Raw genomic sequence first — 13128 nt, 5'->3', positions numbered from 1 at the left:
ATGAAAACCCACCACTGAACTTTTACCAAAACACACACAGTCTGCTTCATCCCTTGTCTCTTGCTGCCGTACAGCTGCTGTCTCCAGTCGTCAGGGTGGCCTCATTTCAGTCAAGGGCGAAATGATTCCTGTAAAGGAAATTTCCATGCTGCCCTCCCGTATAGCCTGTGCACTGAGCTCTGAGCAGTGGCAGCAGGCTGCAGTCAACTGAGATGGGAAAGTTGCCATTGGCATGCAAAACACCCTGGGATCCTGCTGGATGAAAGTCATCCATGGGAACGAGAGTCAGAGAGAGGATGGATCCTGCTCTCTCTGTAGTGCTTCTGTTTTACCCTCTGCTCCCTTTCTGCACTGATCGCAGGTGATAGTCCAGAGGTCTCTCTCTGCCAAGAACCTCTCCCATGCCAAAGGTGGATCGGTGCTGGGAGGGTATCTGAAAATCTTCCCTATGTTTTTCATTGTCCTGCCAGGAATGATCAGCAGAGCTCTTTACCCAGGTAAGCCTTCCCATGTTCCTTGCCGCAGAGCTTTATACCTACCGTGACCCTAACCCCACACAGGTCTGCCAGCACTTTTACACCTCAGAAACTGCTGACTTCCAGCCATATCCATATAGATTCCTGTTGTACAACGGTGTTCCCGTGCCCTTCCTCTAACTCCAGTGCTCTCACAGTGGCAGAATTCACTGGGAGGATCCATATGGGGCATATTTTGCCACTGGGGTCACATAGCTCTGTGCTGTGGATGTGGCACGCACCCACCTGTCTGTCTGAAGTCAGTGTGATGAAATACACAGAGCACTGAGGTTGTCCCTCAGGCCCTACGGATTGTTTTCATTAGGTGGTTGGTGAGAGTTTTAGCAATCTACCACACAGATTCATGCAGTTCCTGGTGGATTATGCAAAACACCCCTCTTTTGTGAAAGACCAAGGATTCCCCTCCTGTTGTCTCCCAAGAGGCTCTCATTGCTGGTTTCTCTGGAGCCTGCCACTTCCCAGGAAGAATACACTGGTTGGGAGGAGCATTCCTGGAGGAAAGTCCCTCTCTCTTAGATTTCCTCAAATAGGAGTAAGTCAGCCTGCAGCATCCTTGGTAACCTAGCTGGCAGGTTCATGGAAACAGTCCATTTCCCACAAATAAAAAATCAAGCATTACAATTACACAACATTCAGAAGAGTTATATCTACACCCTGAACAGAATTGCAAAATGTCATCTTGAAGTTTCACCTTTACTTTACGATGTAAAATGTTCTTTAGCTCCACTCATTCTAGCTGTATTCCAGCTGCACTTCTGAATTTATATGAAACCTCACAAGGCCTCAAGATTTGTTCCCTCAGATTAAACCACCCATGGCTCAGTGGGGTTTATTCTGACTTCTTGTTTTTCTGTCTTCTACAGATGAAGTGGGCTGTGTGGACCCGGACATCTGTAAAAGGGTCTGTGGAGCTGCAGTGGGTTGTTCCAACATTGCTTACCCCAAACTTGTGATAGAACTCATGCCCGATGGTGAGAAACCTTTATACTTGTGGAGGTGGGCTTGAGCCACGCTCTGTGTGAGGGGATCAGACTGCCCTTACCCATCCTAAGGATGAGGAAATCTTACCACAGTTACCAGACATCAGGATGAAAAAACAGTGCTGAGAGGCCAAAGGTCTAGTCCTGATTTTCCTTCTCTTTTTTGCTTCCCTAGGGCTCCGTGGTTTGATGATTGCCGTGATGATGGCAGCCTTGATGAGTTCCCTCACCTCCATTTTCAACAGCAGCAGCACTCTCTTCGTTATAGACATCTGGCAGCGGATCCGCCGAAAGGCTTCAGAGCAGGAGCTGATGATTGTGGGCAGGTCCATACATTTCTTTATGTCTTGTTGCTCTCGTCATCTGATTTGAGTGCAGCATTTACATTCCCCAGTCTGGACTCACTAGAAAAAAACTGATGCCTAAAATATAGAGCAGGAATACAGCCTGGGAAAGAGCATTACATTTTCCAGCTTCACCTCAGATAGAGCTGGTCAAAGGGAAACACTGAGTGTACCACTGAGCTAGGTAGATCATTGCTTCTCCCTTCTTTAAACTTAACAAAAATACTGCCTTAAATGCAACTTTTAGAAAAGCCAAAGGTGCTCTGGAGTCACTGGTCTCCGGCGGTCTCTAAGAACATGTTATTTTTGCATCACACAGGAGTGATACTCTACAATTACTTCATTCTCTCAGGGAAAAGTGCAGAGTTGGGCCTCCCAGCTCTCTATCTCTGTGATAAATTATAGTGCCCGTTGTGAGCAAGATTTGGTACTGCATTATATCAGGGGCATATAAAGTACTCCTCCTGACAGCCGAATTTAAGCTGCATTCTGCAAGTTTGTGGTGCTTTTCTCTCCAGTCATGAGCATTAAGTTTTAAAGTTTGCTTTCAGGTGGTTGAAGGCTGCAGGTAATCTCATAGTCCACCACTGTAGAGTAGTGAGAGGGGAAGTACCGCTTGTTCAGCAATATGGGGACACCTCTATAACATACAGCGCAAAGATGGAAGGCTATGGTATGCACCTGAGACCCCAGAAGCAATTTTAATAAGCAGCAAATGAGTTGGGATTTGGCAAAGGCACTAGATTGAGCATGTTACCTACTTGGGAAGGTGGCAGAAAGATTGCTTCCATAAGCTTTCAGCTCCGTCTCTCTGCCACATCCAAGAGGTAGTCTTTGAAGAACATGTCACTCTCTAGGACACATCAGGTTGAAGGGCTTGCACTGATCCAGCTCATGGTGGGAGCCACCATGCCCTTATGGCTCTCTTATGCATGTTGACTGGCAAGTCCCAGCTCAACTTGCTCTGAAATCTGTGAAGTTAGCTTTGGGAAGTGGTTGACTTGACTTTCTAGAAGAGAACAATTTTCGCTTTTCTGGTGTACACAGGGAAAGGTTCTTCTTGGGAGTGATTGTGGATTTTTTCTTAGGAAACTCTGAGAGCAGTTGGAAGTCTGTTTTGCTGCAAGATTCCATTTTCAGGTGGAGTCCACTACCTGCAGAGCTAATACAATTTTATCCTTGTCTTCCAGAGTCTTTATCCTCATCCTCATAGTCATCAGTATTCTCTGGATCCCGATCATTCAATCAGCCAACAGTGGGAAGCTCTTTGACTACATACAGTCCATAACCAGCTATCTTGCCCCACCGATCACAGCTCTCTTCATCTTGGCAATCTTCTGCAAGAGGATTAATGAGCCTGTAAGTAGAGTGTCAACAACCAATTGATATACATATTTAATTTGATAAAATAAATAAATAAATAACTATCTCCTCAGTACCTAGCCTTTGAGACTCTTTAAACTCAAAGCCAGTCCAGCTGAAGTGTTACAAAGAGGCAGCCTTTTCCTGGCATGCGTTAGTGGATCTTAGCCCAGTCTCTGGTGTATGTGTGTTTGCTTCCAAGAAGCTACTGTAAGTGGTACTGTTTGGCAGTCTCATTTGAAAGCATGAAAGGCAAAGTTGTCCCACACTTTATGGGCAATGTATCAAAGTCTAGTTGGAGGCATGTTTTTAGGAGGAGACTCTCGCATTATCTGTGCTCTATATGTTCCACGTTCAAGGGCAGAAACAGAAAATGAAGATTTTTAACTGAAGACATCCTCTTTTGATGCATGTCAGTGTGGGTTTCCATCAGGCATGAAAAGTCTTGGTCTAAGGAACAGATGAAAATAAAAAGAAAGGAAAGGGAAAGGGGGAAAGAGGAGAAGGGAAGGGAAAGGAAGGGAAGGGAAACTTCAGCTAAAGGTAACATGCAGTGACCTTTTCTTTATGCTTGCCTTTTCTCAGGGTGCTTTCTGGGGCCTCATGATCGGGCTAGCTGTTGGTCTTGTTCGGATGATCATCGAGTTTATTTATAGCACGCCGTCTTGTGGTGAGGATGACAGAAGACCAGCTGTGCTAAAGGACTTGCACTACCTCTACTTTGCCCTCATCCTCTGTGTCCTCACTGCGATTGTCATCATCCTCATTAGTTTCTGCACCCCACCAATCCCTGAAGAAAAGGTAAGTGACTTGCAGTGACACCCTTTTCTCAGACCCCCCATTTGGTTTCCAAAAATCTCTGAAATCTGTCCTTTCCTGTTCCTCCCATGGTTAAGAAATGGTGTGTAATGCAAATGCTGCAAAGAAGCCCTTGCTCCTCAGCTTTCTATTCCCCAGGTCACATAGTGTTAATGCTTCCCAAGGCACTGAGTGCTTCAAATTGAGTGTGAGTTCCCATGCTGTGCCTAGAGCTGGGCAGACAGTCCATCATAACTGAGATAGAAAGAAAAGAAGAAGGGGAAGAGGATGAAATCATATTACAGAGCACTGCTGAGGAGGAATTAAATCTATCTAATTGTAGCATCTACCCTGTTTCAGCAGAGCCAGCCATCTTGCAGGCAAACAAGATTAATATCTTTTGCAACACAGGCATTTAGGAAAATAACATTTTGTCCCAATGTGATCTCAATTACTTTTAATAACTTTGGGTCAGACACAACTTTCTTTTACTTAATGCATTAAAGTGGTTCAGCCTTGGGAGGCTTTATATAATAAAACCTTAAAGCCAGTCCCAAGTTTTAAAGCAGCTGTCAATATAACAAAACTGCCATCTACCCCCAAACAAAGGTTAATGGATAGATTTAAAAACCCTATTTTTTTTCCCCCTGTCTAACTGCATGGGGAAATGACGGTGATGCCATCACAGCATTTGCTATCTGTTGCTTCCTCATAACTTGTAAAGCATTAACCAGTTCCATCAATGATTGATTGAACGCTAGTGGTGTCAAAGATACCCAGCTCCTAAAGATTACGTGAAAGCAGGTGCTCAGATAGAGGAGAGGAGGCGAGAGAGAGACTGTCTTTGTGTCTGCTTTGAGATAAAGTCTCAGCTTTTATTAGCTATCAGAGGATCCACATGGGAGAGACAAATACTGGCAAGGAGGCACCATTAGTTCTGCTGCTTACGTTGTTCACTACTGCTCAGGGGTGGCCAGATGGTTGCCAGCAATTAATTACTGTGGTTTAATGAGTTCCCACTCATCATCTGACCTGTGATAACTAAACATGTGCAGTGCTCCCTGCCCACAGCAATAGCAAGATAAGATGTATTAACATAGCACTGGCAAATAGTGAACATCATACCAACAGTTCAGGAAATGAAGAAACTGGCCGCAGCACCTACAGGCTTTTTAGTTTGACCTCGGAGGTATTAAAACATTTAAAGCACATTTTAAGAGGGGGAGTTCAGGATTAAGACCTACTATAATAGCATCAGTGAAAGAGAGGTTATGATTGTAAGAGATTCTTTAGAGGAGATGTGCAGTAAAAATAGGTGAGTTTATAGGTGCTGGACTTAAGGGACCTTATTTGATATATTCTTCAATGAGCCAATGCTTAGGAAAGGTGGATTCAGACTGGAAACAGTCCAGGGAGGAAGGCCAATGGATTTGTCAGGGAGGACAGGATTTTGTCTGAAACAGCTGTGTGCGGTTTTCCCAGACAGGCAAAGGACGAGGTGGGGTGGCTGAACCCCCAGGTACATCTGGAGAGCCAGGAAGGGGGAGGAGAGCTTGCTAAATGGCAGTACTGGCCATGAACAAACATAGGCTGGGATTTTTGAGAGAAGTTTTCCTGAAACAAGATGTTCAGGATAACCTTTTGGTAGGCTATGGACCCCACATAGTGCTGAGCTCAGTGTTTGACCTCTGTATAAGAGATTGTGTTGAAGAAAATTAATAAGAATTAATGATATTGCCTGTGGCAGTGAGAAGCTGGACACAGAGACCCAGATCAATCATCTAATGATGTGCTGACCATCCATGTCCCATAGGCTCACCCCCGCCCTCAGTATCTTCCCACCACAAGGAAAATGAGATGAGCTGCCAGACAATTTGTGCTGCTAGGTGGTAGGTAATTCCCTCTTCCCATAACTTGGTAGGAATGGGAGAGTCTGCCCCCATTTGGTTTTAGTCTGATTTCCATTCAGTATTTATCCCTAGTTTCAACAGGAAAGGTCTGACCTTGCTCCTCAGAGAACAGCCAAAGTGAAGGTGTGGGGTTTAAGCTGAGGTAGGTGCCAACATTGTCGGGTTCTGCCTGGCTGGCATGAATCTGAGTGGGCAGCCTTAAACCCAACATTTTTCATTTTCCCTCGGTCAGGCTTACCCCAACTTTTGCCCTAGCCATGAGCACACGTGTAGGATTAGACCACCACTCCTGGTGGCATGGTTTCTCATGGTGTCCTGCAAGCAGGGCTTGTCTTCTCACCTCAGGTTAGTCTGTGGCTGTGCTGACGTGGCTCAAGGACAGAAGGGTTTGGGGGGAGGAAGGGCAGGAGGTAGAACACAGGATGGATGTGTCAGGCTTTAACCCTCTGGCTCAAAAATAGCCCCTGAGTTTTGTGTTTGGCCATTGGCGACCTTGGGTTGCTGGGTTTCGGCGTGCAAGTGGGCAAACCTTTTGTGAAGAGCCTGTATGTCCCCCACGAGGGGGGAGGCTGTGGCAGGTGTCCTGGATGAGGGTGTCTGAAGCTCCAGTGCTTCCCAGTCCCATGTGTTGGTCAAGTCACTTTATGAGCCTCAGATATTTTCCCCGTAAAAATCTCATGGGGCTAATGCTGCCAGCCCTTATCTGTGCAGCGCTTTCAGATGTAATGATGAAAGACACCGTATAAGAGCTAGGAATTACACCATTTATTTTGTCAGGCAAAAAGAAAAGAAAAACAAGCCACCGAAGGAAAAGCCAAGGAAATATAGTGATAGATCATACTTCAGCAGATGTAAATCAGCATAGCTCTATTGCCTTCAAAGACCAGGAACAGCTGTTGAGCACAGTTATGCAGCTTTACACCAGCTGAGGATCTACCCCGGACAACTTTAAATATTGAATCTTAATGCTTTTGAGATAGTAAATGGACAAAAGAAGAAAAGAGATTTGTATGTTATGTTAGAGTGGTACAGCTAATGTGCCTGGCTTTAAATGAATTACAATCCAAGAACTGCAAGCTGTAGCATTTTCTCCTGCTGTTTTGGACACTCTCCCATCCCTGTGGTGATTGATGTTGTGCTGGAAAACAAGTATGCAAGGAATTTGTTTGGTATGCTCCAGAGTTCATATGTCTTCATTGTAGGTAGTCCATATTGTGTCACGCTGTCCTTGAAAACACTGCAAAAGAGCTTACAATTAAATTTGAGACTGTGAAGCTGAAACACAACTGTCAGGTGCCAGATGGCATTTTGGGAACAGAAGGATTTATTCTAGTTTACAAACAACAGAAGAAAAACTTTGCTTACTTCTTGCAAACTCCCTTGTCCAAGGAGGATGTGAGGGTGAAAAGGGAGAGAAACAGCCCACAGATCACAAATGCTACATGAGCAGGTCACCTCCCCAGGGGTCAGGGCTCACCCAGACAAGGTGATGGATTGGTGATTCCACCTGATATACTCTGGGATCGGGGATGTTTTCTCTGTGTCTTGAGGTCTGGCTTCAGTGGCTCCTTAAGGTGCATAGCTCAGGAGAAGCACCAGGCCTGCTTTGGTGGCCTGAACCCACACCGTGCACTCCAAGGCGCTGTGCAGCTGGAGCTCCCACAGCACCGTTTAGTGCCACTGGGAGCAAAGCATGCTCAGCTCTGGTGGGAACTGGCACTCACAGAGGGGCAAACTCAGAGGGGACACGGGGCTCCCCAGAACCAGCCACACAGCTGCCCCCTGCTCCCCTGCCCTTGGGGATGGTGGACTGAGGCAGCATTTCCAAGGTCCAAGTCAATCATGCTAACACAGCTCCCCCGTCAGCAGTTCTCCTTATTTATGTATTTTCTTGCTCTCTCCGGGCTTGCAAAACATGGGCCACCATCTACCTTCCACATCCCCATCACTTGGTGGGTCTGTGCCAGGGAAGCGTAGCCAGCCCCGTGGTGGCCTCCATGGCCACACAGTGCTGCCAGTCTGCCCCGGCATGTGTCCTTCTGGCCATGGCAAAGAGGAGAAAGGGGTGCCTCGAGGACTTCAGCCATCCCAAACGTACTCAGGGGAGCTAGAAGCTGGAGCATTGGTGTAATGCTTCACCAAGGGGCCCTCTAGGGTGGCAGTTTGCTTTATTTCACCATGGTCAAAGCAGCTGCTCCTGGGCGGGTCAGTGGGATGATATGTGATGAGGTTACCTGTGTGTCCGTGCTGCTTTCAGTTGGGAATCACTCCCACCTGGCAGAGTCTGAGCCCTAAGCAAGCTCCAGCCCTTGCAGATTTTTTCTGCAATGTGAAGAGGCAGTCATTCAGTGACATGTGGGAAGAGAAGGGGAAAGAAAAGTTTTGGAAATCCTTTAGTACCCTGAAACTTTGCTATGTTCCAGTGACATTTCCTAAATGATTAAAAAAAAATAATAATAATAGAATCCCTGAGAAAGATGAGGATCATCATATCAAAGCAATTTAGCACATCATGACAAGAAAGATTAGCCCTGCCCAATGCTCATCTTGGTTGAAAATGATTTAAATAAAGCTATAAATCTTCTGGAAATTATGCAACATTTTGTGTCAGCTGGAAACTCCTGCCTAGATCTGTGTGTGCAAAATTCAAAAATTAAACTCACGTTACTTTGTAAGTGACCCATTTGAGATGTTCATTTCCATACGGGCAGAGCAGGGAGGCAGCTGCTTGTCAGGCACATATGTGATGTTCTGCCTGACCTGCTGTCACCACGGCAGCTTTGGTGCCCCAGTCCCATCCTGCAGCTCCTCTGCAGGGCAGCCGATGGGCTGGGGTGGGAGGGCAGCCCACGCACCTGGGCAGCTGCGCTCGAGCGAGGTTGGTCAGCGTGGTCCTCGCTGCCTGGCTTGGCCAGAGCATGCAGGGGTTAGGAATTGTCATTGCCACCAAGCTTCTTGGTGTCCCATGGTCGGCCACAAAGTAGCAGACCTGCTTAAATCCAAAGACCTGAGCCCCTGGGACAGTTCACCCCACCCCACAGCAGCAAAAGGACCACTGTCAGATTTGCAAGAATAATGGCTCCTGTGCAGTCCCTGTGTCTCAGGGAGGAGAAGGCTTCCAGGCTAGCCCTAGGGTAAGAGTTTCAGACCTCCTGGTTTTGCAAAGCAGAGCAGGTTGCAGCCACAGCAGCCTGTCCAGGACTAATCAGCTTTCATGGCTTGCAATGATTCTTTCACTGAGAGACTGCAGAGAGAGGTAATGTCTTGTGTTGGCCCAACAGAGAAACCTAGAATTTAAAAAGAGGGGAAAAAAAAAAAAAAGTCAAACAAACAGAGAAAGAAGGCAAAAGATGTTTGGATGTGCAAGTCTTACAGTGTGTGCCCAGAGCTCTGGGTTTTCTACTTCTAACTACACCTGTTGGTTTAATGTATGATATAATCCTCCCTGCAATTTGTGACTTAATATTAACTGTTGTGGCTCTGCCTGCTCACGTAGTTGCACCTCCTGAAGGCATACTTGCAGCTGCAGAGCAGAGACACAAGGCTGCTACTCTTCCCACTCAGGGCACTGAGATAAGCTCATCTCAAAGTGCCCGTTGCTGCTTTGATATGAGCTTGTCCCAACTGTGGGGTTTAATGTTCACTTGGGGTTTTCTTTTCCTAGAAAACAACAACTGAGATGAGACAGAAGATCCTCCAGTCCCTCCCCATGTCCCAGAGAAGAAGCTGTCCAAATACCAGTGTTCCCATGGGCGTATATCTGTGTAATGCCCTTATAGCCATATAAATGTGTCGTGCCCCTACAGCCATGTACCTGCATGCTAACACCCGGCCAGTCTTTCTCTGCTGACGGTACAATTGATTGCTGTCTGATTGACTGTATCCAGAAAGGGTTATCTTGGCTTTTTTTCTTTTTTCTTTCATCGACTTTATTGGCCTTCTCTGTTGGAGGGTTGCCATCCTGGATGCAGATCATCATGAATTCATGTCAATCAAGAGAGCCTAGCAAATAGAAAGCTGCTTCTTCGATGTCTACTAAAAGGTTACTCCTGGTAGATACAGGGATGGAACAGGTTAATTAAAAAAATAGAAGGAAAGATACCAGATAAATGCACGCTTTTTTTCCCAGCTTTTCAGCTCCAGCTGGATGGTACCAACCTTCTTTTCCAGGATGTGGGCACCAGTGCAGAAAGGAAGTGAGAGAAGGTGGGGGAACAACCGTCACCCCAGAATGGGTGTCTTAGCACCATCTTGGATCCGTGCCCCCCAAAGAGGGAGGTGACTGGCATGCCAGTTTGTGACTGACAGGCAATAACCAGTTTGTCCTCTGTCCCACTTTGCAGCTCGCTCGCCTGACGTGGTGGACAAGACACAGAAAAGCACCGGCCATTGACCTGAAAAATTACAAGAGTGAAGCAGCACAGATTAATCCAGCCAACGGAGAGAGTGACCTGGTCGACAGTGCAGATTCAGGCGATAAGGAGGAGGAAGGTAGGGTGGCTCTCTGTGAACGAGCACACTCGTGTGCATGTGAGGGGACAGCCAAGATCTCATGCAAGTCCTGCTAAAGTTCACGAGAGGTTATCTGTTGCATTTACTGGACCTGGGGCTTGTATTTATGGGTATAGCAGTTATAAGGATGTGGCAAATGAAAGTGTTGCGGTTCTTGGTTCTTCCAACATATCTTCTAGCATTTACCTTCATGTTGTAATCCTCTGAATGGTTCAGAAGAGCTGCCATTCCTAAAAAAAGCCAAACCCCCCACCATTCAGTAAAATGTTTTTCCTCTTCCTCTCTAGAACAAGTTATTTACCCATGCAGACTACCCCAGTCCTGTTCTGCCCAAGTCACAGTGTTATTTTAGCACTTCAGGCCTGAACACTTAACGGCACGCTAGACTCCTTGGATGGGAGTCAGTGGCCACTTATGAGCATCCTTGGGAAGGTGGAGGTCTGTGGTGCTGGGACACTGCTCCTCGCCCTGTTGACACTGGGGCTTTGTGTCATGATACTGCATCTGTTTGTCTGTCTCACCAAGATCCTTTTGAGGAGCTCCATAGCACTGCTGCAGGCGTAAACAAAGCAGCAGCTACACTAGCACTATGAAAGCCATGGCAGGCTCTGTAATTTCAACTTTCAGCATGTAAAAGTGGCATCCCTTCCTGTCTACATCACTGCTAGGAGATAAACCCCTTGTGTATGTGTTTGAGATGCCTTCTCCTTACCCCTGTGTGGGGTCTGCTGGCCAAACTCACCCAGCGATGCTGTAACACACTGTTTCAAGTATGTTACAGATGTCACATAGATCAAGTAGCATCGATCATACAATAAGATGCTGTAATATCATGGACCGAAGGGACCATGAGACTCTGGGAGCAGCTGTGCCCTTTGTGGATGTCCTAGGATAAATATACAAGCCTCAGTTTTCTCATTTACATTATACCAATAGTATCTTCCATCTGCCCTTAGGAGATAAGCTATGGTTAAAACTCAGAACCAAACTGCTTGGATAGCTGTGTGTCCTACCAAGGGTATTTAATAAGAAGGAAGGCAAAGAGTCAAATGAACGTTCTTTTCAGAGTCGTCAGAGGTTTATTCTGTAAATCCATTAAAAAAGTGCAGCTTTCTTGTTTCGAGCTTAACCTTCCAAGATTACAGAGCAGAAATCTCAGAAGAAAGGCACATACACAGGATTTTTTCACTCCTTCCTTTTGCTGGTCAGTCCAAAGGACGCCGGTACAGATTACAGGCAACTGAAACAGATGTGAACATCTAAAGAAAACTCTTAAGTTGTTTCCCAATAGAGTAAGTCTGAGTTTAAGTTGAATGCAGCCATTCAGCATTATTTCTTATAAATTCCTAGTTCACTTAACTAGCTCAGATTTTTATAAACAAATGTCTTGGTATTTTGGTAATTAGTACTGATGGGAAAGGAAATGTGAAATGCAGCACTTGACAGTTTAATGAGGTTTTTTTTTCTCCGGGTAACACCTTTTTCAAGGCCTTATGACATTCTGCATTTCAAAAAAAGGTTATATTTGGAAAGAACAGCCAGTGAAATACACACAGCACAGGGCTGACAATTAAAACACATACTTCACCTGGCATGTCACGTGTAATAAATAAGCCAGGATATCTCTAAATGGACCATCATGCTGTCAGGAAAGTGGATGGAAGCTGGGTCAGGGAGGAGGGGGAAGAGGTCTGTTAATTAACTAATGAGTGATTGGTGTTGCAATCAACCAACTGTAATCAGGCTGTGCTGTAGAGGGTTGAGGCAGAGCTTTCTCTTTCCCTTCTCTTCCCTTCCCATCTCCCATCATCGTCTTGCATCTCCCATTCAAGGTGCATCTCAAGCTTCCAGATTGGTCAATGCACCTCCAAACCAGTGGAAGAAGGGAGGGAAGAGTCCCAGCTAGATGTTGACACCCATTTTTTGGTCTGTCTCTTGCAGCAGCCAAGCCTCCCTGCTGGAAAATGCTGTACTTGTGGTTCTGTGGTCTGTCCACCGGCCCCGTGCCCACCCTGTCCCAGGAGGAGAGAGCTGCCCTGGAGCGAAGCCTCACCAGCATTGAGGAGAAGCCCCTGTGGAGAACTGTTTGCAATGTGAACGCTATTCTCCTCATGACTGTAAATGTCTTTCTGTGGGCATATTTTGGCTGAGGTGGGGTCAGGCAGCGTGTGGCTTTGGTTTCTTTCAGGGGTCCTCATCTTCATGTCTAATCCAGAAGCATCAGGTGACAGAGACCCTCATGATGGTCCCTGGAGGTGCCGGGACACCTTGGTGAAGCCCTTCCCTGCAGGCACTGCTTGCTGGAAATGACTGTTGGGCTCAGTTTCTCCCTAAGACGAGGTGTGACCAAGACTCAACACCGGTCATATCCAGGGTGCAGGGGATGTGGGACAGCATGTGGGTCAAGTCAGGAGACCTTGAGTCAGTTTTAAGGTACAGAGCTGCTGTGCCATGACTGGGTCCTCGCTCCCCTCATGCACTAGCTCGGGGCTGACTTTGCACCTCTGCTTTTAAGGGAAAGACTTCTGGTTTACGCTGGTGTAGGGAAGGAGATTTACGTGTTACCTGCAGTTTGTTTGGTTTTTATATGGCCAAAATTCAGATGGGGTTAGTGTGGGATCACTGGATTAGCTCAGCCTTGGCTCCCACAGCTACCCCAGACCCTGTGCTGGGGACACACACACAC

The 13128-nt window shown here is 46.5% G+C and overlaps 1 protein-coding gene across 1 annotated transcript in view; it reads left to right on the top strand.

Moving 5' to 3' along the window:
• Window positions 1–12880, top strand: part of SLC5A9 (solute carrier family 5 member 9) — a 62952-nt gene extending 50072 nt beyond the window's left edge. The window contains exons 10-16 of the mRNA XM_080407647.1: window positions 362–497; window positions 1400–1507; window positions 1692–1842; window positions 3051–3219; window positions 3808–4023; window positions 10274–10421; window positions 12384–12880. Of these exons, the coding sequence (XP_080263773.1) occupies window positions 362–497; window positions 1400–1507; window positions 1692–1842; window positions 3051–3219; window positions 3808–4023; window positions 10274–10421; window positions 12384–12592 (1137 nt within the window). The 3' untranslated portion in view covers window positions 12593–12880. The remainder of the gene's footprint in view (window positions 1–361; window positions 498–1399; window positions 1508–1691; window positions 1843–3050; window positions 3220–3807; window positions 4024–10273; window positions 10422–12383) is intronic.
• The last annotated feature ends 248 nt before the right edge of the window (window positions 12881–13128 follow it).

This window comes from Falco punctatus, assembly GCF_963210335.1.
Source record: "Falco punctatus genome assembly, chromosome: 11".
NCBI lineage: Eukaryota > Metazoa > Chordata > Aves > Falconiformes > Falconidae > Falco > Falco punctatus.
The sequence above is the reverse complement of the archived record's forward strand: the minus strand, read 5'-3'. Positions and strand labels throughout refer to the sequence as shown.